This window comes from Thunnus albacares, chromosome 20 (genome assembly GCF_914725855.1).
Source record: "Thunnus albacares chromosome 20, fThuAlb1.1, whole genome shotgun sequence".
In the NCBI taxonomy this organism is placed as follows: domain Eukaryota; kingdom Metazoa; phylum Chordata; class Actinopteri; order Scombriformes; family Scombridae; genus Thunnus; species Thunnus albacares.
The window spans coordinates 5,171,530-5,196,787 of NC_058125.1; the positions used below are offsets into that span (position 1 = coordinate 5,171,530).

General features: G+C 41.9%; 1 protein-coding gene across 1 annotated transcript; it reads right to left on the reverse strand.

The window, feature by feature from the left end:
- Window positions 1-590: 590 nt before the first annotated feature.
- Window positions 591-4,016, reverse strand: tob1b (transducer of ERBB2, 1b). Its single transcript, XM_044337842.1, has 2 exons — window positions 3,759-4,016; window positions 591-2,746 (listed from the first exon to the last, which is right to left on the reverse strand). Exon 2 carries the CDS (start codon window positions 2,579-2,581, stop codon window positions 1,547-1,549), a length of 1,035 nt encoding a protein of 344 aa, XP_044193777.1. The 5' UTR covers window positions 2,582-2,746; window positions 3,759-4,016; the 3' UTR covers window positions 591-1,546.
- Between the last annotated feature and the right edge of the window lie 21,242 nt (window positions 4,017-25,258).

Sequence of the window (25,258 nt, forward strand, 5' to 3'; positions counted from 1 at the left end):
TTATCTCTTTGGTGAGTTAAGCTGTTGCAATTCTACACCTTGGTGAATGTTTAGCTTGTTCTTCTTTTAATACATGGACGCCTAGTTAATACGCTCCCCCATATTGTCATTGTAACAGATGTTTTCAAGGCAGTCAGCATGTAAACTCCAAACATATGCCTGTTTTAAGTTAACAAAGAGGGACTGGATGAGGCTCAGATTAAATGTGTTGCTTCATACTGCTACAATGAGTGTGACAGATCATAAATAGCGGTCCACCTGTCTTCACAGCCGTGATGTCACGTGCCTACTCCCTGTGATTACTGAGACATTAACCTCCACCTACAAACCCTCAACAGGTCCAAAGTTTACAGTACAGGAGCTCCAGGCTTTATGTTGCCACATAGACAGATTGCACAGTCAAGTCTTCATCTCTAACCTCAAGTTCCCCTCATGACACAGAGGGGCAAATCCTAGCATGTGACTATCACTGCTATTATCTGCTGGAGCAGCAGATTGCCCAACAGCAAAGTGAGCTATTGCTTAAATATTAAAAATAGATGTCACTGCTGTGGTAACCCCAGCAATAAAAGAAGTGCGCTGTCCACAGATCACGTTCAACTGTAGTTTATTTTATTAAAAAGACCAGGGTGCAAATATGAAATTAAAAAAAATAAAGACAAGCATATAATTTTTAAGCATTTAATACAAACTTAACAATATAAACTATTTCAGTCCCTCTTGACATGTAAGACACTGACTCAAAATACTTTGTTATACCGTATTTTTTATCAAGTATTGCACAATGTAGGTACAAAATTAATATTCATACGATTACATTTTTGTCCATAGTATAGCAAAATCTTTTTAACCTCTTAACAGAAAATACAATTCATCTTTCAGAAAAAAGCAAATATTCCTACACTTGAATTCCACCACTAAGGAATACTCTGTACACAATCTTTAGAATATTTGATGTATTTTTAAAGATGGATTTTCTTTAACAATTATCTTTTAAAAAAGAAAAATAAGGAAAAGCTGCTGCAGCCATCACAGATCACTGGAGTAGTAAAAAGATATAAATGCAACACCATGTCATAGAAACAATATATACTCTGATATCTTACAAACTCTGTACTAAATTAAATTATACAATTAGAAAAAGACCAAGTAACCCCACTTAGTAGTGCCAATTCATAAAAATCAGCCTTGTCTTACCACCTGTAAAATACTGTAAGAGGCCAAAACTTGAAGCTTGTATTTTTTTTTTTTTCCAGATTTTTTTGGAGTATTTTCTCAACATAGTAAAAAATTTTGTGCTTGGTTGGCAAAAAGGAAAAAGAAAAACAATGATGCATGTTGAATTGAAGTAACCAAGCTTGGATGTGTTTGTACAACAAGCTTTTAGTAGAAACAAACTCAAGGGGGCACAGTAGAAACACCCTTGGGCACATGCGCTTGACTGACTAGACACTATATCCTTTGAAAGTCCAGTTTCTAAGTGTGCGTTTTGTTTTTCCTTCTCTTTGAGCCACCATCATTCATAAATAACATCTTGATGATGAGTTTAGTTAGCCATGACTGGCTGGAATTGCTGGTTAGAATACTGCATGTTGCTCAGACTGAAGTTGAGGCCATCCATAAGGGACTTGTCGTTGAGGCTTCCGTAGGCCGCAAACATGTCAAAGGCATTGTTGTACTGCAGAGGGCCGAGTCCCAGGGAGCCCTCCCCGGGGAACACGGCTCCAGGGCTGGCCTGGCCCTGGAGGCTGGGGAACACAAACTCCTTGGCGTTAGGGGAGAGAGCAGAGGCCTTCTGCTGCTGCTGCTGTTGTTGCTGCTGTTGCTGCTGCTGCTGCTGCTGCCCCAGGCCCAGCCCGTACAGTGAGTGCATGGAGGTGGAGATGGCTTTCTGCTTCAGTAGGGTGTTGACATTCAGACCCAGGTTATTGGTAGGGGAGGTGCGGGCCACCTTGCTGCTACTGCCGCTGTTGCTGTTGTTGCCGCGGCCGCTGCTCTTCATCTTAGTGGAGCCGAATTTGGTGGCAGCAAAGGTGGCAGTGGTGAAGGTTAAGGGCTGGGTGGAGCGTGGCATGAAGGAGGGGCTCACGGCAGCAGACTGCCCGAAAGGAGGAGAGGGGGAACTGGACTCTGAGGAAGCCCCAACGGGGTCGCTGATTGGCATGAAGACCTGGGCCTCAGGATTAAAGCTGTTCTTGATCTCCTTGTCCAGCTCTGACCCATTCTCATTGTTATCATCCACATATAGCACCTTGACCGGTCCCTTCTCCCCAATCTGGTAGGAAACCTCAAACGGGTCGATCCACACACTAAGGTCCTGAGGGAGATTATTCCGGACGTCTTCAATGTCCAGCCCGCTCTCTTTGGCTGCCTGCTCCACCACAGGGTCCACCTTCTCCCCTACATGGATGCACCTGAACCCTGAACCTTTGTATGGCTTATCCGGGTACCAGTGGCCTTCATATTTTCTCTTCAGCTGCCTCTCAAGCTCTTCACCGAAGATATTCACACGTCGTCGAGGGAGTTTGTTGTATAAATAGGAAATAATAAAGTTGAGTGCTACTTGAATTTCAAGCTGCATAGCTGCTTCAGTGGCGAGGGTGATTCTTCTTCTGTCACAGAGTTGCTTTTTCTGAGCGTTGCAAAAACCTCCAAGGCAGCAGTGATCGGTGTGATGAAAAAACTCTGATTAAGTGCTCGTTGCTGAAATGTATATCCTTCCTGAAACAGGGTTAGGTTCTGGATCCTGAAACGGGAAAGAAAAGGAAAACATTAGGAATCTGAAGCAGTTTGTAGTATTCTCAAAGAAAAATAAAGACACTATGATTACCACCACATCTGTGTCAGTACTAAGCATTCAACATTAACTTCCCCCCCTCTACGGCAGTGCTGTATCTCAGCTGTACAATATCAACAGCTAAAAATAAACACAGGCCACTGACTCAGAGACGGTGTCAGCAGTGTGTGTGTTCCCCAGCGGTCTACGGTGACAGACAAACGCAACCATGGTTGACCTCTGCGGTGGAGGGCGGTGGATCTGATGGCAGGTGTCAATAGTCTGAAGGATTTTTGATTGGCTCATTATGGCAGGAGGACATGTTCAGGCAAAACTCCTGCCTGGTACGTCGAGGTGGGAGGACATCTCTAATCTAACCGGGCTATTCTAGTGCTTTCCCGTGCACCGACTGAGCTACAGGAGGGAGAGGAAGCACGTACAAGCTTTTGCTGTTACATAATCATCATTCAAAGTCTAACCACGGCCATGAAGCCCTTTCTACAACAGAGCAAAAGACACTCGCTTGACGACACCGACAATAAAAACTAGCATTAGCTGGGCCAACTTGATGATGAAGGGTGTGAACAGCAATGTAGCAACGCCAGCTATCTCAACGCCAGATACTGTTAACGTGTAGCTCGACCAGCTGGTTATCAGTGTTACCTCTCACTCGGTGACACCGAGTGTAGCAAAGCCATGAGATAAAGAGACATGGACAGCAAACGGTGACGTTACTGTTAACGGCGACAAAAGAGGTTAAATTCGCTTTAATCTGGACTGACGACCGTGTTGAGATCGATAGCAAGCGACGTAGCATTTTAATTAGCTTGGTGGCTACAGCCTGCATATTCCTCTATATGAGGCAATATTTAATAACAACACGAGTGTCACAGTTTCAGAATAAATTAAATATCAATGAAACTGTGTGCACAGTTTGGGATAAAATGAATGTTATGGCGACGGTTAGTCAGTATTTACTTACATGGAAATTCACAGCAGGTCCTTCTTGCACTAGCTCGAGCCCGCTCCAGCAAACGTTATACTTGTATAGCCGCTGGTGTCGCTTTCTAAAGCTGATACAAAAATGATGTTGCCGACGTTGTGTCTCTAATATGCTCCAGGCGGTTTTTCTTCTGTGGGGTAATTGTTGAATTCCGATATTCAGGCTACCAAGCGGACTCCCCACAGCCTGGGAGTTTTTTACAACTCTGCCCTTTAAAACTTGGGCTGGTTTGTTTTTATAGTAGTCCTCCGCCACGGACATGGAGGAGGTGGTGATGCGGCTCGCAGAGGTCAACACCCAGTAAATTGTTTCTATTGGCTAAACGCGGGTTCGTCATCAACAACTACCCCAGCTACAGCTGTGATTGGAGGATGTTGTGCTCAATCAACCGCAGGGTTCTATTTACGGTAGTGCTTTGCCTTTCATGTGCTTTGGACTATTTTATTGGATCAGGTTTAAGCTAAAATATGATTTGAAAGCCTTGTATCAGGCAAAATATGATTTCAGTAACACAATTTAAAAAACCTAAAATCATTTATGCTGAGAGATAGCAGAGAACAAGATTGACTTATCTGTAAATGTCCATTTTATGTGATGCCCTCTTAAAGGTCCAATGAGATCAAGCATGAAATCTACGGCTGAACAAGGAGTCTGTGGTAATAATAATGCTCAATAGCCTATATAATTATTGTTGCCAGTCAGAGTCAACACTGAAATGAAACCACGTCTTTCTCTGCTCTCTCCCACTACAGGGTTAAACAGAGCTAGATAGTCGCTGTGGCGGAGGGACACACCTGTCACTGGTTGTATTCCTTGCTGCTCACCAATGACATTTTGATGTTCCTGGAGCCAGCTGTAGCTGTGTATCTAAACCTAACAGCCTTGCCTTACTGAGACCGGTGTCCTGTGATAAAGCGCAATTTCCACCACTTTTAAACAAAACAGATGGAATCTCATAATTGCCATCTGTGTAAATATTGACATTCTTTTCCCACTGTGTACCCGCGATAAAATTCTCTTCATTATAAGGTCTGTGGACTGTGAAAATGAATTGTTACACAATGGATCCCAGTGCTCTCTAGTGCCTGTGTGCTGGCTACTTGTTCTCAGCAGCTGTGCAGTGCAGGGCTTAAGCTCTTCCCTGTCAGGCCTGTTTCTTACCTAACATGGGCTCCCGCACTCTGTGTTTGCACAATAAATACAATGCCACATGAATTATACAGCTGGGAGGGAGGTGGCAGGACAGGGGAGGAGGAGAGAAGACAGGCTGTTCTTTGGAGGGGGAGTGTGATAGACAAGCTCAGAAACAAAAGTATTTCCTGACTCACACACCCACTGAAATTTTTAAAAACGCTGTATGTCATGTGTGGTAATGTTAAATTTTAGAACTGATTTATAGGAGACCGAGCTGCTTGCTACTTACAGGCTCTCTAGAGGGAACAGCAGGGGAGTCAATATAATTTCAGAGGCGTATATGATTTGTCTGAATCAATAATAATTCATTTAGACAGTCTGTTGTCCAAGCCATGTTCCCTCGCTAAATCATGATACCAGAAATGAACAACTGGATACATTCCTCTCTTCTTTCTCCGCTTTGCTATAATGAACATATATGCCTCAAAGTGCATTATTCATTATGGCAAACACCAGAGTGGCCTTGCACAGTCTGCTGTGTTGAGAAAATTAGCTTTTAGAGGATGTGTGGGGTACAAAGAGAAGAGAAGGAGGGTTTCATCTGTCTTTTAAAGTAATTCTCTTCTACGAGTGTGCTTTTGTATTCAGTGGATTGCTCCTTTTCTCACTGACGCCCACACATCTCCACAAAAACATAGGAAATGTATACATTAACTCCCATCTGTGTACATATGGAGGTTAATTGTGGTTTATCATAATTCCATGGTTGATGTTTAGCTCAATAGAACATCCCTGTGCCATAAACAACGTGCTATAAAATGCAGTCAGATTCTAGCCGGAGGGCTGCAGGATGCTGCAGGCACAATGGAGAGTTCTTCCAGCTTCCAGATTGAGTCTCAGCAGGGGTGAGAGATGAGTCCCCCCACCACGGAGGATCTTGTGTGATGGATGACCTGAGCATAAACTAAACACACCGTGGGGGCCTTGGAGACACACCAAGGCCACCAGAGAAGGGCAGTATTTTTTTTTCCCCTCACAGCGCAGGAAATGTGTGACTACGACCAAATGTTCAGACATGTTCCAATTTGCACTAGCGAGACGAGATTGCATCGTTGTTCAAAAAGAAATAAGTTTTCCCAGTACTGTAAGAAATACCATGAGCAGGTCCAGAGTGCTTCTGCTCATTCTCCCGCTGTGTTTACTCAGTGCGTTAGTGTTACTTTTGGCTATGGATAGGTGGAATAATAGTCCCACACTGTGCTTACTGTAACAATGACCTATTTGTTGTTCTCCACCTGAGTATGGATGTGGTGAGTGGCGAAAGTTTCCTCTTGTTGTTGTGAATCTGTCTGGCTGGGACCTGGAGGTAAACACAGCTAATGAAGTGAGATGCTTTAGCACGACTCATGCAAATTTTTTAGTGAAGTCAGTCCACATAGACATTTTTCCCCCCTCTCTTCACAAAGCTGTGAAACCCTTACCTCTTCTCTCTGGCTTTGTAGCTGCACATAAATTACAACCAGCTCTGTTAACCTCCCAGATGTGGTCAGCGGATTTTAATCTGACATGTGTACCATCACATGTTCAATAACTGGGGGTGAAATGAAATGTGAGGGTAAATCATATGAATATGTGCCACTCTTTGCTTGCTTTCTACCAAGAAAAGAATGAAAAAATGCTCCAAAGACTGTAGTGTTTTCATTGGAAAGAAATTGTGTTTTGGCATAGCGAACTGATAGCACGGGCAAAAGAAGCATCGCTCATGTGAACATTGCTGTATAATGAAAGCTGTCATGGGCTGCATTCATTTCTTTTGGCTATTTGACTAACACCGAGAGGGCTCAGATAGATTTATTAGACCCTGTTCTTTCCAGTGGACTTCAAAGCCATAATAGTACTTGGAAAGATGACTTCACTCTTTCACCATGAGGGCTTTCTTGGTATCTTGAGCTCAAAATTTTCACCTGAAGGATAAAGTAGAGACTTTTTTATTACCCTTTTCAATTTTAGGTTATGGCAACTCATGTAGCACTTTCTTGGCGGTATGTTTCTCAATATTTTTAAGATTAGCAATAGGACAAAACACAGGCCAGAATAAATAGGCTGCTATTATAAACTACAGGCTCTTCCTGCAGCTCTTCATTAAACTCTGTGCCCCTGTGAAGACAGCTCCACTTATCCTCATTGTTTTATATTTCAACATTTTGTGACCTCTTTTTGTGGCCAAGTGCAGCAGCATACATCTAGACATAAATCTAGATAATAACAACCAAACCAACCAACCAAAACATGTTGGAAATTTTGTCCTTCTTTAAAGCATCTGTAATCAATATTTTCATATTAATTAATTTTATTAACATGACTATGTGTAAAGTGAAAGGGGTTACTCATAGTGACAAACCCACAGAGAATTCTTACCCAACTCTGTAATTATCCTCAGCTCTATGGAGCCTTTTAGCTTCTTTCAGCTCTTTGTTTTGGTTTTTCCAACCTGCAACTTTGATATTTTGGTTCAGTCTCATCGTCTTCAGCTGTGCTATGATAAGGTACGCTGCTTGGCCAGCACCAAATGGCAAACAGACAGAGTTAGACACTAGCTGGTGAACATACAGTAGTGAAGTATTTAGCAGCTAAAGAGCCAGATATTTCCCTTAGGAGTTGGTGGGGACCAAAACAGAGCTAAAAGGAGAGTGAATATTGGACTTCACCAAGTGGCCAGAAACACGAAAAAGGCTAATGTTTCTCTGTATCTACTGGATGTGTAAATAAGAAACAGTTTACTAACAAGTTCGCCATATCAACCATATCAACTTAGATGGTAATAGTATAAGTAATATTGTGTTTACAGATTGTTTTTATTGACCCCAAGTGGCCAAAAAGCAGTTATTACACAGATTTAAGTATTCTTTCAGCATTTTTGCCATTTAGCTACGGCAATATCTCTCTAAAGTTAACTAACATTAGCTACCATAAGCTACTGGTCATACCAGACCAAACTCCTGAATGTGTGTTTTAATGCTCATGAATTCAGCTTTTCACTTGTAAGAGGATGAATGGGCTACGTCATCATTCATAAGTTATTTAGTTCTCACTTTAAAGGTAGCTGGTATTGATAAATCTTTCTACAGAAATATCTACATACAATGTCACAACACACAAGGTTCTTCTGCACGTTTCTTCAGTTGATAAATCTGTGAAGAAGTTCTCGGTTGTGCACATACATCATTTACCAGGTGAATAAATGTGATCCTGCGTGGAACAGAAGTTTTACTGCTCTGTTATTGAAATGCAGTTTTAGCCGTGGAAGAGGAGGTGGTGCTCAATTAGTATTCATAGCGGATCCGTAGTGATAGCAATCTAAGATTACACTGCTCACTGGAATTTATAGCTTCATGCACACATGCACAAGCACCTGCTTTATTCTTCCCTTAAATTCAAAGGAATGATGGTCTTTAAACACTCGGCTGTGATGATGAAAGCAGGCAGAGAGTCCATAGAAAGTGATTTATCTGCAGCACGTATGAGCTGTTTACACAGGAAAATCATTTAAAAGTTTAGAAAATGATTCTTTGCTGTGGCACATGGCAGTGCTCTTGAGTCTAGCGTGCGTGGGGATCAGGTATTACGTGCTGCTTCCTCTTGAGGTTGTTTACAAATGCTGTGGCAGGCAGAGAGGCTCTTTTTCACACCATTGCCAGGAATGTCATTAATATAAGCAGTGGTAATATTTGCCACCACCCCCCCTTGACACACTCTCATACCTGCATGCATGGACAAACACAGACATTTCTCTGTGAGTCTGAGCCTGAGCTTACTTGCCATACATCTGCAGAGAGGGATGAAACGGTGTTTATGTGGAATAATGAGCGTATTCATGGCATGTAGCACCCAGAGGTTTCATATTTGAGCTGGGTTACAGTGTTTTGACCTCTGGAAAGATTCGTATTAAGCCATCTGGAGGAGAAGGAAGGTTACACAATAGAGGATCAGCTGTGCTCCTCCTATTTAAATACCATTCTGCTCTACTATTTGGTTTCATGTCGGAGGATTATGTTTAGCATGCCGGGTGCTGTGTCATGAATCAGCCAACAGAACAGAACAGAGTCGCATTAAGCTTAATAACACAGGCATGGCACAGAGACAAGATCACTCCGTGTTTTCGCAGCCATCCTGCTTCCGACGGCACACAACATGGCAAAGCTGTGCCCTTGCAGTCAGATCGACTTTTTGAGAAATTCAATTTACGCTCTGAAATGAACAGCCAGTGCTTGTGGATAGAATGGGTTTTAGAGTGAGAGCCATCCATTGCAGTGGGAATGTGTCACATTTCCATGAATACTGAATGGAGTCTGCTACAGTAGGCAGGCTGTCCCTGTCATTGTGATTTGTATTTTTTTACCCCCCCCCCCCCTCCGCCCCCTCCTCTCCGCTCCTCTTCCATTTGGACTGTAACCTTCTCCCCCGCACCCGCTGCACGCTCCTTAAAACAGATTTCTGTCCTCTCCCCTTGTCTGTGTGGGTGAGAGCCATCCCTGGGCAGGCATTGCGACGGATGATGTCAGATTCATGCATCATCATCACAAGAGATATTAACAGAGATATTAGCATATACAGCTCGAAGTTATCCTCAAAACATGTCTTTTTTTTTCACATGAACTCCCATCAAAGTGTATGCACAGCCAGAATTTGCACAGACCCTCTATTGAGAAGCCTTCAATCCTGTTTGCCAGAAATGATGTCAATGTAGTCATGGCAACTATTCTTACACATTACCCCATGCTCTTCCACAGTTAGAGTAGCACTCAAGTGCTATTTTTCTGACAAATGTCAGATCTCATCTCTTAAATGGCAATGAATTTATGTGTGTGTGCATGTGTGTGTGTTTTACAGTTGGTAGTTGAAAATGCAGAAGAGGGAAAGGAGCGTGACAGAGAGGAGAAAGAGAGAAAGCAGCTCTGTTAAGGTTAATCCTTTGCTTCGTTCTGCTTTCATAAACAGCTGACCAGGATGGAGACACAGGACAAGGAGGAATAATGAGTTAGAAGTCATGATCGTTCATGTGTGGAGAGGGTAATGATGAGTGCTGCTCGCTAATTCACTCCACATATTGTAAACACCCTAATGGGAACTCATAAGGAACTTGCTTTATATCTTGACTATTTAGTGAGCCAGTCAAGAAAAGGGACATGTAATTTTGATGGAGATAAATGTATGCAATGTTAGAGTGTGATGTCTGTAACGTCCCCCACCAGCAGCGGCCAAGCTCTCTGGTTCAGGGAGCTGACACAGTGCTGTTGGGGTAACAAGAGAAGGTGGAGCCATATTTCGCTGATGGATGTCCTTTGATAGAAATGGAGAAAGGTGATAGGCTGGGCAAAAAAGAGTGTGAGAACACAAAAAAGAGCCGCGGTGCAGAAAAACGAGTGTTTTCGAGGCCCGCTGTATGCAACTGCATCAGCAGCTCAGTGCTGTAATCTCCAGGGAGGGAAGAAGGAGAGTAATTGTGACATTGCTCTTTGGCTGGGAATTGCTACTGAGTGCAATTCAGCCCAGTAATCAGAAAGCGTTGGGGTGAACAGTCAACGTGATCTATTCAGTCAATTCAGTCGGTTTAGGTGATAAATGGAAACTATTTGGTTTGTATGCTCTATCTGTCCCTCGGTTATGGAGACTTTTCATACAAAACTTGGACTTGTGTTTATTAATCCTGCAAATATGTCAGGTGATGTGTTTATTCTGAAGCTGTAATTCACATTAGTAAATCTGAAAAGTGCAAATAATGTATGTGTTGTTTTGGTATTGCTACTATTATGATGTTACACTGTTAAGGAATGGTTCACTCAAATTAGTTTTGGTTTTATTTGCCCAGGGTGTGAGATATACTACTTTCTACTGAAGAAACACTCCCAATGAAAGTAGCTGACAGTCTGTTTTGTCATTTGTCAAGGTTTCAGTATGAGCAGTGTAACATGACATTCACCTCAACTGTACTGAGGTTTGACAGAAGTGTCAGAGATGGATATCTCAGAACCTGGACACATACAACTGACACTGTCTGCATGCCGAGATACCATTAGAGGCTAAAGGAATAGTTTCACATTTTAGGAAATACATGTTCACTTATTTTCCAAGAAGAATATTAGGAGATTTGTGCGTTAAGTGAGGGAGACGATTAGCCTAGCTTAGCTTAAAGACTGGAAGCAGAGGGAAACAGCTAGCCTGGCTCTCTCCAGTGTTTGAAAACCAAGCACCTCCACAGCTTATTAAATAACTAAAGCTTACTAGACACACTGAGTTTGTGGCAAAAAGACTCTCTGCATCAATAAATAATTTCAGCACATAACTGCCCCTAAAACCACAGTTTATTGTTTTTCTATTTCTGTTTTTAACAGATTAAAAAAAGGAGATTCAACATGTTAATTAGTGGGTTTTGGAGACGCTGATAAGCAAATGTTTTAGCTACAGTCTGCAGAGACCCAGACTGTTCCTTTAAGTGAGAAAATATGCTTTTTTTAAAATGTAGATGAACAGCTAGTAATCGATAGCTTACTGGTGATTATTAGTAATTGATTTATGTTAATGCTAACCATCAACCTGAACAACACGTTTTTTAATAGATACTCACAATAAATTCTCTCAGCAGTCAAACCACCGAATGCTTCATTGCACAGACTCTGCTTCTCTTTTCACTACATCGTTCAGTTTTGTGCGCCTTTACAGATGTGTGGATTCTACCTTTTCTGTTATAGATCTATAGTTAAAAGCACTCTGAGTCAGTCACTTGTCCACAGTTCACAGATAAGCTTCTACATAATCTGAAGATTGACCTTAGTGGGTCAGCTCCCCTTCTCGTATCTCTCACCATCCAAAACCAACGTCATGTGTCCCTTTGTTACGCCACCTCCTATGAGTACAATACAAAAGGCCACACAAGGCCACTCCAGTGCTCGCCACAATACAGCTGAGCTGTGTCAATCCCACAAAGCTGCTGGTGTTGGGAAATATCCACTGCCTAGTGGGACACAGAGACTCAGTCTCCACACCAGCAGCTTAGCTTACACTGTGAGGGAAATTCCTACATCCTGGTTATTGATGTAATACGATTTGTAGTAAATACAACTGTATTAGATGCAGCACGGTGTTGAACTCTTTTCATTCACAGTTGTTAGACCTATTGCATTCGTGGCATAACTGAACACATGGATCCTTTCATTCGTTGTGAAATCAGCCACCTGTAGTGCTAAATGTAGTTGTTTGTGTATGTTCACTGTAAATCCGGCTTGGCTAAATGTCAACAAAGATTAAAAATCCTAGCAGCCAGTAAGGAAGCTCCTCAGATATTCTTTATTGGTAATTTTATTTATGTAATCAAATATCACAAGCTATGTCTGACACAGATATGTCCACACTGCAAAGCTAGTGTTAACTGTATACATGTAATAAGTTTGTGCCGCAGCTTACAGAGGTGTGAATAAATAAGCTTCAGTATGTATAGCGCACTCTCAGCTAACCTTCTCCCTCTGAGCCGAGTCCTGTGGGGCATTTACTTAGCGCACTGTTTACTGTCTGCCATGACCTGGTCTGTGGGCGGAGAGTCACTCACAGTCCTGAACTGGGATCAGGCCTGGAAACAGCCACAGACAGATTGGGAAGAATGTCACAGGGAAGTGGTGAGCGATTCCATGTCCATGTGAAAATCCATTAATCACATATTCGCCCTGATCGAAATGAGAGGTCAAAGAATGAACCCAAACATGCCTTTCTGTTCCCCCACCGCCCCACCCTGCCACCAACCATTTCTTACTCCATTCTTTTCCTATTTCTTCACTTTGTTGTGTAAGCGTTTTCTTCTTTACACTTAGCTCTGTAATATTTGTCCTTTTTCCCTCTGACAGTTTGTTCTTCTTATCTGCACTGTTTCCATAAAACCTCCTATATTTTTTCCCCTCTCTGCACTCACAGTGTGACAGGCTGAAGTCTGGAGCAACGCCAGTACAAACAGCTTGGGCAAACCTGCTTTCAGAACAGGGTCCACGAGAGCATTTCTCCCCTGCTAGCTCACATGAGTGTGTATGTGTGTGTGTGTGTGTGTGTGAGTGTGTGTTGCACTCACATGACTAAGTCCAGGACACTGTGCCATGAGTCTATGAGGTCGACATGTACATCCTCAATTTTTATTTTGAATAGGTCAGGATCAACTGACACACAAACACAAATGCCCACATTTTCTCTTTTTTATCGTTTCATTAGGTTGGTATGATGTGTGCGTATTCTTTCAGCAGAACACATTGTACACACATGCTGTATTAATCTATTGTATTATTGATAATTGCTCTGAGGCATGTTCATTATCTACCAAGGTAGCAAAGTGGTGATGAGACAGCAGTGCCAGCAGCACACAAAAAGCCAATTTGTTTATAGGAAGAACAAAATTCCCGTGTTTATATGCAAATCAATATTTGAAAAAAATAAAGTTAATTATAAAGATGATAATCTTACATTTAGAATTAAAGTCATGTTGGACTTGTTTGTTCAGAAGTGCAGACCAAACAGGACTATTTGATTTCACTTTAGTAACTGTCTCACCTTATCTTGATGAAAAATGATTATCTTTGAGTATTTTTTAGAAATATGTCTGCTAATGATCCATCTCAAGCCTCCGTTTCAAAAAAGATATCCATCATAACCTGTCATTTTAGAATTGAGTCTCACAAGTCTTATTCTCTCTCCCGCTGGTTGGTCAGGGTGTCGGCATGAAGCCAAGTGGCATCTGGAAGAGTTAGCACCAAACTCCTCCTGAAGAATTCATGTTTTATTTCAATATTTTCGACTGTCCTCCCAAGAAAAACAATACAACAGGTTGTAATGTCAGTCACTCAAAAACGACATATAGTTACGTTTGAGTGACAGATGCCATCTTGCAGCCGTAGTAATTATGAGCCAGAGCCGTGATGCAGTTCAGTGAATGTCACATTTCCAACCATGAGTCGGGACAGTTTTTAGAAAAACGTAACTATGATCATCCCCAACCTTAACTCTGTGGTTATTATTGCAGCCATGATGACGAGGGTCACCTAACTTTAAGGAAGTAGTAACTTTAACCAACACTATGTTTCTCAAACCTTAACAAAGTGATCATCTTAACCCAAACCATGATGTAAACCTGACCAGACCTTAACCACAGTGATGTCACATCGTAAAACATCATCATTGTTTAACAGTGCTGTGACAGCTTTGGAAAGCACAGGGTGACTCTGGAGTCACATTGTCAAACAAAGTATTTGGTCGTTTAATTTGGAGGACTTGTTGATATTTTATGATCTGTCTTTGTTTGCCTGTTTAAAGATATTCATCTGTAATCTGAGCTGAATTAAAGGTTAAGAACCTTTCATTTGAATTTGATTTTTGAGTGATCATACAAGATTGAAAGAAATTCAAAGAACACTTCAACATTTTAGGAAATACCATATTCACTTCCTTCTCGAGAGCTAGATGAGGATTATTGATATATCATGTCTGTAAATATGAAGTTAACCAACTATTAGCTTAGCTTAGCATAAAGCCTGGAAGCAGGGGGAAACAGCCAGTCTGATTCTGTTCAAAGTAAAACAATTTGCCTACCAGAGACTCTAAATTTTACTAATGAACACACCTTGTTTGTTTAATCACTATATTAAAAAAAATCAACTAAAAACAGGGGAGACAACATGCTCATTTTTTTCTGCTAGTTTTGAGGTCAAATAGTCCTTTGTAGTGGCTAGATCTTCATGCTAGTTTCAAGAAACCCTTTTAGAGTTATTTTGCTGACCTCGCTGGAAAAGTTTCTGATACTAGAAAATATGACTAGATTATAATATATTTCAATCTTTTCCACAAGATGATTTTTTGCAGTGTAGTTGTAAAAGCTCAGATGTTGGCACTCCCATCTTCCCCCAGCAATAATTTCATCTCTCAATCACTCTGTTCTTTCTATTGTAGGAATAATGATAGAAATACATGAATGCGGCTCAGGAGAGTACTAATCACACGGAGCAATCTGCAGCTCCTCTCCAAATCCAGACCTGCATCTGTGCTCCCGAGCAAGACAGATTGCTGTTGTTAATGCAAAGAACAAAAAAAAAAAAAAAGAAAAAAAAGATGCACGGATGTCCCTCAAGCTGCTTAAAAAACCACCTCCAACGGTGAGTCATCACGTCAAATTGACTCCGGAGAAAGAGCGTGAGAGAGGAGGGGAGAGAGAAAGAGGAAGTGAGACGGACTGTCACATAATCATCCACACCCCTTGAATCCAACACAAGATTTTGATTATTATTTGTAATAATATACTCAAAGCTGTTTTCTTCTCCTTCTTTGAAGTTAGAGGTTAGAGTTTTGAATAGGAGCGCTGCATCTGACTGTAAGCTTTCCTGACATGCCGACCCAGAGGCAAAGCTTCCACTCAGACGAACCAAAACAATAGAGATGTTACATCTTATTCCATAGAGTCAACACTCGCCATATTTTCAACATTCATTTAGGGTAAACGGGCCTGACGAACACAACTGTGAAGCCGCACGCTTTCCCAGCAGGACAGTGGGCAGCTTATGCAAGCGGAGCTCCACTTTCAACAGCAGCTGTTATCGAATGCTAATTCACAATCCCATCTTGTGTTTGTGTATCCATGTATTCATTATTGGCACAGGGCAGGCTGAGCACAGGATCATAATTGTGTGCAGCCACTGGTGCCGTGAATGATTTCAGGAGGAGTTGTCCTCTTCACTAGAGTGGAGCTGAGTTGCCACAATGCAGTATTGTTCTGCTGCGTGCTGATATGAGCTCTCCTGTTATCCGTTTTCACCTTAGCAATAATAAAATATGGAGGGGTCGCAGAGAGGAATCAATAATGTGTTTCTAGTGGGAATCAGAGTCTATGATGAGAGAGGTTTGTATTTCACTGGGCCAGACTGGGCTGAAACTTCAGCCCAGTCCCGGTCTCTATGGGAATGAGGCAGAGGCAAGGCTGAATACTCCCTATTCATGGATGCCCTCGCTCTCTGTCTTTCTTTCTCTGACTCCCTGTAACATATTAACTGTCTGTTGCCTAGGGCAGACCTGAGAGCTAGTTGAGGGGAAAAGTTCAGAGGATGGAAACAGTCGACTAAAGTTGGAATTTTGTGGATGAATCACACATGGAAGTGAACTCGGAGTGGTTTGATTAAGATTTGGCACAGACATGAGATCCCGAAAAGGGGAAGCAAAAGATGAAACAGATGAGACAGTGCAGTGCAAATACTCATTATTACTCATATTTAGTGATTTATGTAACCTCAGATTGGTATTTTTTTTTAAAAAGAAAAGAAAATTCTGCTTAGAGGATGAAAAAATTCCTTCTATTGCCATCACAGTCTCTCATAAATAGTCTTTAAATCCTTGTTTTAAAGACAATGTAACTTTTGAAAAATGACAAAACACAATTTTCCTATTATAAATGTAAATTTGTAATGACACAAATGTAAAATTGTAATATGATTCATAAGAAATAAGAAGCATTTTTTTCTCAGTTCAGTACTCTCAGTGGTTTTGCTGTTACAGTTTTATTTGTTCTGGTATGACCAGTAGCTTATGGTGGCTAATGTTAGCAAGCTTTAGATAGATATTTCTGTATTACTGTCTCTTTTGTACTTGTGTTACTCTTGAAATCTGTTTTAGAATGTCACAGACACATATTTCAAATTTAAACAAGAAATAAACAAACAGTACCTCACCAGGTGACTGTATCATGAAGAAGTTCTTAGCTTCACTGAGCCAAACACTGGTGATCCTCGATAACCAGTATTACAAAGCTGGTTATCAACTAACTCTGTTAACTGGGTTTCTCAGCTATGAGCACATTCATATGAAAGAAGCAGAGTTGTTAATTATGAGCAACATCATCAGAAGCATCTGCATCTGACATGTCTGAATGATTATGGTTGATGTACTGCTGTTGTTGTTGTTATCTTAGATTTTTCTATCAGTATGCCATTTCAGTAAAACAGCCACCTGTTTAAGGTTTGTGAAACACAAATCTGTTCTTGTCAAACAGGCTAAAAGCAATGAAATTACAGCGGTATATTATAAAAATTTTTCTGTTATTCATCTGGTAAGACTTGTATTATGCTCTGTTCAAACAGCCTGGTGCATAAGGAGGTACAGTACCTGTGGTTTGCATGCATGTCTTCATGTGGAGGCACTGTTAGATGTTAAATATTTATTGGGATTTATGTGCACCTTGTATTTAGATAGAAGAGATAGGAATCATGTAAAATATTTGATGGAAACTGTAAGAGGGAAAACTTAAGCTTTCATCAGGGGGACAAATACATTTGTTGGAGGGCCAGATTTGGTCGATGGACCACTGTTTGCCTACCACTGGTATAGAATGAGGGTTTTTTTTGTTTTTTGGGGGGGGTTTTGGATGATGAACAAACTATTCTGAATATATGATGCACATAAAAAAGTTAACAGTGGTGTAAGACTGATACTGCTGCCCGATGAGGTCTATCTGACCAAGATTTTATAACTTATAATCATGGGAGCTAATTAACAGTGTGTGGATTATTTTTCCTCTCTTGTAACAACAGAGGGTTGAGTTTTTAACTCCAATTGTCATCATACAGTTGCCTCCTCTTATTCTGAGCCGCAGTGATGAGATAAGAGTGTAAAATCATCAACACTGTCAGAGATCCCATTAGGAATGAAAGAAACTTTGCTCAATTAAAATGCAGAAGTCTCTTTTATAACAGCAGTCAATGGGGGAAATGATTTTTAGGCTGAAAGGGATTGTTTGATTGTAGTACCACAGCTGGCCACTGGGACTAATTGGCAGCAAAGCTGATTCACTACACGTTATCCAGTTCTTATAATGCATTCATGATGAAGTCCCATAATACTCAGTCAAGTCACCAAATGATAGCAAATTATTCAAGCAAATTATTCAAGAAAATTGTGGGAAAGTAAAGGAAATTCTGTCTTGTAATTGCTATTGTGGCCATAGTTCATAAAAGGTTACATACTACTGCATACCTCAAGTTAAGAGTGAACCAAAACAATACATATGTTGGCCTTAACTATAAGTGACCCCTTTCACATTTTTCCATTGTCCAGTGACAATTTAGAGATGAAAGGAAACGAGGGGAGAATGAGACAGGGACATGCAATAAAGGTCTGCTGCCGGAATTGAACTGCAGACATTGCAGTTATGTGGCATGCATCTTAACCAGTAGGCTACCAGGGCATGCCAATTGTTTATATAAAAATATTTAGTAGTGCAGCTTTAAGAGAGCTATTTATTTTAGACTTCAATTCTAGATACAATAAATTGTTCAGATGGATTTTTAATTAAAATTTTTGCGAAGATTTAGAGCATGTGGGGAAAAACTCAGTGATCTATAGAATATGACGCACTGTCTGCATATCTGAGCGTACGCAGCACTCTTGTGTGTATGTGAGCGTGTGTGTGTGTGTGTGTGTGTGTGTGTGTGTGTGTGTGTGTGTATGCAGGCTTTTGTATGTATGAGACAGTGGCTACCTACTGAGTCCCTCTTTAGTTTCCACCCTGTGCTCAGTTTCACTCTATTTCAGAGTTGGCTAATTAATCATGCATTATTGAGAGACAGAACCAGGGAGCGTAATAGCCTTCACTGCAGTCCCAGCACAATACAGAACCAGGTCTTAATGACTGCTGTGCTGCTGTGTGTGAGACAGAGTCTGTGCGTGTGTGTGTGTGTGTGTGTGTGTGTGTGTGTGTGGTCTGTCATAAGCTACTTTTGGGGACCAGTTAATAGGAAATGACTTGTCCAACTGGGGACAAAAGCTGATTTTTTGGTCAGTGGTTATAGTTAGGGTTAGGGTTAGTTTCAAGGAAATGAATGCAAGTCTATGTAATGTCCCCAAAAGTGACCTAGGATGTGTGAGTGTGTGTGTGTGTGTGTGTGTGTGTATATACTGTATGCCTGTATGTGTGTGAGGGGCGCTCAAGGTCAGGCAGACAGTAACTTTGAGTGCCTTTGTTTTTCCTGGCTGTGTTCATCTGTTTAAAGCCGAGATCCCTCAAACTCCATTTAGATTTGGCAACATCTGAACCATTTGAGATCAGCCAATATTCATCGACTGGCACATTTATTCCATTCTATTCTATCAACAGTATTGTGATGCTGCTCTGCATCTCCATATGATATGTTTACACCATCTTCTGCTCACACACATTTGCTTTTGATTGAACCCTATGATGCGGAGACTGAAGACAGAGTCGTCTAATCCCTCTTCATCTCCTTCCAGAGGGACGCTGGTTAGCAGCAGTTCGCCAGTTAGCTGTCTGTGACCAGCAGCCTGACAGCGCCACAGGTCACCTGCACTTTCTGTTTCATATGCCTCCTTCATCTCTCTCTCTCTCAGCAGACACCAAGACAGACTGCCAATGTCTTGTCGTGCCCCCACCCCGCCCCCCCCTCCTTCTGACCCACAACTCCACCCACACCACTCCCTCCCCCCCAACCTCCCCCTGTAGGTAACGTGGGCCAGCACACACGTGCAGACAGAGCTACACCGCTGCCTTCCCTCCCCCCTCTTCTCTCTGCCTCGCACACAGACATGCTCTTTCTCCCCCCCACCCCCCACCCCCACCCTCTCTCTCTGCACACACACACACACACATGCTCACATGGGTTCTTGCCAGGATAAAGACCTTGCTTCAAGGGTTTAATCAGAGGCAAAGGGACTCTCGTCTGCAGGCAGCCGCTCTGAGAAATAACACATAAACCGGGCGGTGGTGAGGTTCAGCAGCCCACTTTGCAATCAGACAACATTTTGAATACTAATCAAACATGAGGCAAAAAATTGGAATTTTACTGAAGTGATGCTGAGGAGCCATCTGCCCATTGATTAGCAGGACACCACAGAGATCACTCTCCTCTCAGATGGCAAACACAACATGCATATAAGAAACAATATTGATTCTGGGGGGGTCTCTTCCTATTTTTTGGCTGGACTGCAACAATGGAGCAAGCCCTATAAACATGAATGTCTGTCCCTGACTGACTGACTGACTGACTGACTGACTGACAGACTGAGTGATAAGGTTACACCATTGGTCGGCCAAAGGCGGCCAAAGCTAAGTATACCAGAATGCATTTTGCACCAACCGGCAGTGATGGCGGAGATTAAGCTGTTGTCATTTTCACTGACGGACTGTTAATATGTCACTTCTAACAAACCACATATTTAAATGGTTACCTGAAAAAATATTAAAACTTAATATTTTTTCAGGTAACCATTTAAATATGTGGTTTGTTAGATTGTGGTAATATGTGGTTTGTTTATCCAAATAACGCCTATTTGAGCAGCTAGCAGCTTCACTCCTGAGATGATCAGCCGGTCAACGTCCTTCATCATCCTGGGGAGAACATGATCCAATGAACTGATCTGTGCAGCTCCTTGGTGATATACCACTTGCTCTAACATCTCTGTAGCATTTTGATATATGATATAATTCCATTTGGAAGATAAATGTTGGTCTCGCAGATGAAATCTAAGACTTGTAGCTGCCACATTAGTTCGTCTGAATGTAAAGTGAAACTTCATGTTTTTACTGGCCAGAACAACAGCACTGCCTCTGGGGCTCTATATGTACAGACATCACCACATCTCAATAAATATGAATGTATTAATATGAACAGATCAGTCTATATTAAAATTGATTTGTCACAGTACAGTCAGGTAGTTGTGTTGAAGCTGAGCTGCTGGTGTCAGCAGGAACGCTGCTATTCGAATTGCAGAATGACCGTACTGTGTCCTCCCGTCCTCAGAAGTTTGACTTGCCAAGTCGGAACTAGCAAGTACATGAGTCCGTACTTGGCGTACTTGGTATTGAAAGGCCCCATGTCAAATTGGCTCCTGTCGCCACGTGTCACCACTTCCTGTATCTGACGTTTCAAATTAAAAGCCTTCTAGCGTTTCATACACAGTCCAGCCATATACTTTGACCTAGTCTTGTTGTGACAGTATGACGGAGAAGCACACTGATGACATTTGACACCATTTGGCTGGCAGTGTTAATGACCCCGCCCCATGAAACCCTAAAGCCTAATTCAGAGCCTGAATTCAAAGAGTTACATATTGAATATCATTCGTTTTTCCAGTTGTGACATCACACAGGATTGTTCAAATGATGCATAATGCGAGCTTCATGTCTAAAGGTGTCAGTATGTTTAATCAAATTGCTTGTCCAATGGTTGAACAACGTCTGTAACCTCCTCCCCCCACACTTTTCTGACATCAGAATTGGGAGGTTTAAATCAAAGAATTTTTGTAACTTAACAGGCACGCCTACTTCACTCAACAATCTGTCATCAAACTTTTCTCTCAATCTGTCTTTTCATTTTTCACACAACCACTTCAAACAAAATAGTTTGTTGAGTACCAGCTTCAACAGCACTTAAATAACACCACTAAAGGCAAAATCCAAACAATATATAATGAGTATGTGTAATATGAAGGGTGTCACTCGTATGGACGAACCCACAGATAGCTGTCCCCCAACTCTGCAGTTCCCCTCAGTTCTATGGAGCAATATAACATCTTTTAACTCATTATTTTGGTTTTACTGCCCACAACTTTACTGTTTTGCTTCAGTTTCACCGCTCTCACCAACCTTGTTTCCAGCAGCAGGCAGCTTTATTCAGTGAAAAAACGTTGATAAACCTGCTATATGCTACCTGCAAAGCCCCAACACATCAAACAGTCAAAGTTAGCAACTAGCAGGTGAACATAGCAGGGCACTGAGTCCAAATGAATGCTAATTTGGTCTGTGTCTGCTAGAAGATCAAGCTAGCCACTGTTGACCAACACATTTGCCATATGAACTTTATGATAAAATGTCAGTGTTGTGTTCATAGTGTGTCGTGCTGCCTTCATTAATGCAGGGTTTAAGGCAGATCTGCCAAGTCTCACACTTTGACCGTGAGACTCACGCAGTTGACACAGATCTCATGCCACACATGCATTTTCTCATGCTAACTTTTCATCTTCACTTCCTCCAATATAAAATTGATGTTTTTTAAGCGAAGGAACAGCAGTTTTTTTTTTCAAGTTCAATCAGGCTGAGCACAGAGCGTAACAAGGTTAAGGAGGCACTTTTCACAGATTGTCCGTGAATACATCGATCATCGTCTGTTTGAACTGAAAGCATAAAACAACAAATCAGTGCAATGCACATTCCAGTGATGCTGATCATTTATTCAGATATTACTTCTATTTGGATAGACCTGAGAAACTAAAGTGGGGAGTTTGGATGATGAGAGTGACTTGGTGAGGAGCAAGAGAGATCCATCACAGTTTCGGGACTGACTGCTTGGTTCAACTTTGACCAACCACATTTACTTTAAATATGACACTATTGTAACTTTTGTTTGCCGTCATAATGAAGAAAATGAATTTCAAGATCCTAATGAATTTCCTGTTATTTCCCAAGTTGCACTAAATGCAGTCAGCAGTGACACATTTAGTGCCTTATAATTTCAAACTCAGTTGACCTTTGACCTCGGTGGCACATGATCTTTCACAGTTACAGCCCAAGCTCTATTTCAACCTCCAGCTCCCCTCCCTAGTTGTTCTTTTTCCATCTGCACATTGATACAGCTCAAAATCTGAGGTCAGGATAATATTTAGAGAAATGTTGTGAAAGCCTCACCTGACCTCACAGCAAGCTGAAGGCACGCGGGACTGCTCAGCCCCGGATAATCTGCGGTCAGAGCCAAAAGGGAACAAAGTCAAGCCCACAGAGAGAGCAAAGCAGCTCAGCTCATCTATATGTCAGGCTCCAGTTACATGAGAGGTGAGCTCACTTAACAGTATTTCTGCCTCACTGCTCTTCATCACAGGAAGTGGTCAAACAGATCACTGACAGTAGGGAGTGACCCCAAAAACGTGACTGGCTAATAAACACACTGGAGTGTTTGGCTCAGTGATAACCTGAGTGTGTAACCTTATATGTTTTTTTGCAGTGACTAATTGTAACTTCTGTTCTCTACTTGAGGAAATCCATCATTTCAAGTAAACCCATAGAGGAACCGATTGCTCAACTTCAGAGCATGATGGAGGTGTTTTTCTGTCTTTTAATAGCACAGAATGGAGAGGGGGGATCCTGATGACCAGCAGAAGACTATTCCTGCCAGTGGTATCTTGGGTTACAGCACAAGATACCACTGACTGTCCGCTGACATGCAAACATCAGGCAGCATCACCGTAAACTAGCCGCTCGAGCTTCTCACAAGACTGTAAAAGATATTTTACAAGGACTTGAGCAATAAAGCTGTTCAAGTTGGAAGTTTGACTGGTAATCGGTGCCGTACAGCTGTGGGCAACGCTTCAGACATTAATGAGAATATGATTGATCACATGGGGGGTAATTGAAATTGATTAATCATTTGAGAGTTGGAACTTAATCTCTCCAGTCTGCAGGAGTTATGGAGGTTATGAGCAGACAGGAGTGAGATTCGGCATTATCATGCGTGCCGTAGGCAGCCCAACAGGCCAACAAGGCAGACCGTGATCAATACTAGCAGAGACAGACCTGGGAGGCCCCAGCCCTGACAGCTGATTTCCATTCCCCGGAGGATTAAAAAGTAGCGAGTGCAGAGCTCTTTGTCGACATCCTTGAACCGTATCCACAGGGAACACTTGATTTGATGGATAACATGCTTAGTATGGACAGCGCAGTGGCTGTTATCATAAGTTAAAAGTTGTGTAATTTGATGTTGCATGCCAAAACTTGAAGATTTTAGAGATAAACACTCACAGACGGATATGTATGCACACCAACCACATCTGGCTCATCTGGCTCAGGCTACACACTCTGACAGGAAGTGGATTAGAGGGCTGGTTGGCCCGACGAGGACAAGCCCACAGAGAATATCTATAATCTGCACATCCACAGATCTAATGGAGATCATGGCAGCAGCCTCCAGTCACAGTGAGAGATCTGAATGAGGCAGCCAGCTGTTGTAGAGGCACAGCCAGATAGCATAGCTCCGCTAAAGAGCTGGCTTTATTCAGGATACTGACTCTGTCGGAAAGATCTCTCTCTCATCTGATCTTCACTGTAATTAGCTGTGGTTTCATGACATTAAGTAATAGCTCACTATGACCATATGTTACCTGTGTGTAAGCTTTAGCAGGCAGTGATGTGAAACATCCTCTCTGATTGTTTGAGCATCCATTTGCATTTTAGAGTTGCTGTGTTCCCTCAGTCGCAGTCTCCTGGCACATGATCGCACCATATGGGGCTTTTTTTCCCTATCTTTATTCAAGTGGTCTTTCAATTTGAAAGCATAATTTATTGATTTCACATTCATATTTTGGAATTCTTTCCCTCAAACCCCTGCTCTCGCATTCAAATAGCCCCTGCTTGTGCTTAGATTGCTTCTGCTCAAACTGTATCTTGCACTCAGATATATTGTTGCTTGCTCAGATTTCAGCTTCAGCCCTTCTCCTCGTACTCAAGCTGCTTCTGTGCATTCATGAAACATCTGCTCTCAAATTTCTGCTCTGCCCTCGGATTTTTTGCGCAATAACTGTCAAAATTCCCCAACCAATAAAGGCCAGGTGTAGCGTTGACCAATGAAATTATCCCTGCCTCCTTGCAGGGGTGTTCGCTTTACTTCGCACAATTACTCTGTAACCAGGTTCATCCAGAGCTTTATTAAGTGTACTTCGCTTGCTTTCTTTACAACTTTTGGAATAAAAGAACACTTTATGTATACCAGTGTCCATACTTTCTTTTACCATAATAGCTACATATAATAGTAGCCGCATAGCACACCGGCCTCCTGTCAGTGAATTGGTTCATTTGTATTTGTGGCACAAGAATAAATCCATGATAATATGTTTGACTTTCAAGTGTTGTACGTTACATGAACACTGTTGCTAGGCAACTAACAACAAAATGGACATCGCTGTCTTTCGGGTTTTTTTGCTGTCCATGTTGCCCCACGATCCACGACACTCCCGCTCCTGAGCCATGAAGGTGACGTCGTTTTCTCCTCTAGCACACTGACGAGAGGCCATTTTCCTATATGGCTACTATTATATGTATTATATGTAGGCACTGGTATATATATTAACTGTCCTTTTAATCCAAAGTTCTACAAGAAAGCAAGTGAAGTACATTTAATAAAGCCCTGGAGGGCGGGGCGAGAGCTGACGTTTCATGAGCACACAGAAACAGCGTGAGTGCGAGGGGAAGGGCTGAAGCTGAAGCAAGAAATCTCTGCAAGCAACAATATATCTGAGTGCAAGCACACAGTTTGAGCAGAAGCAGAGCAAATCTA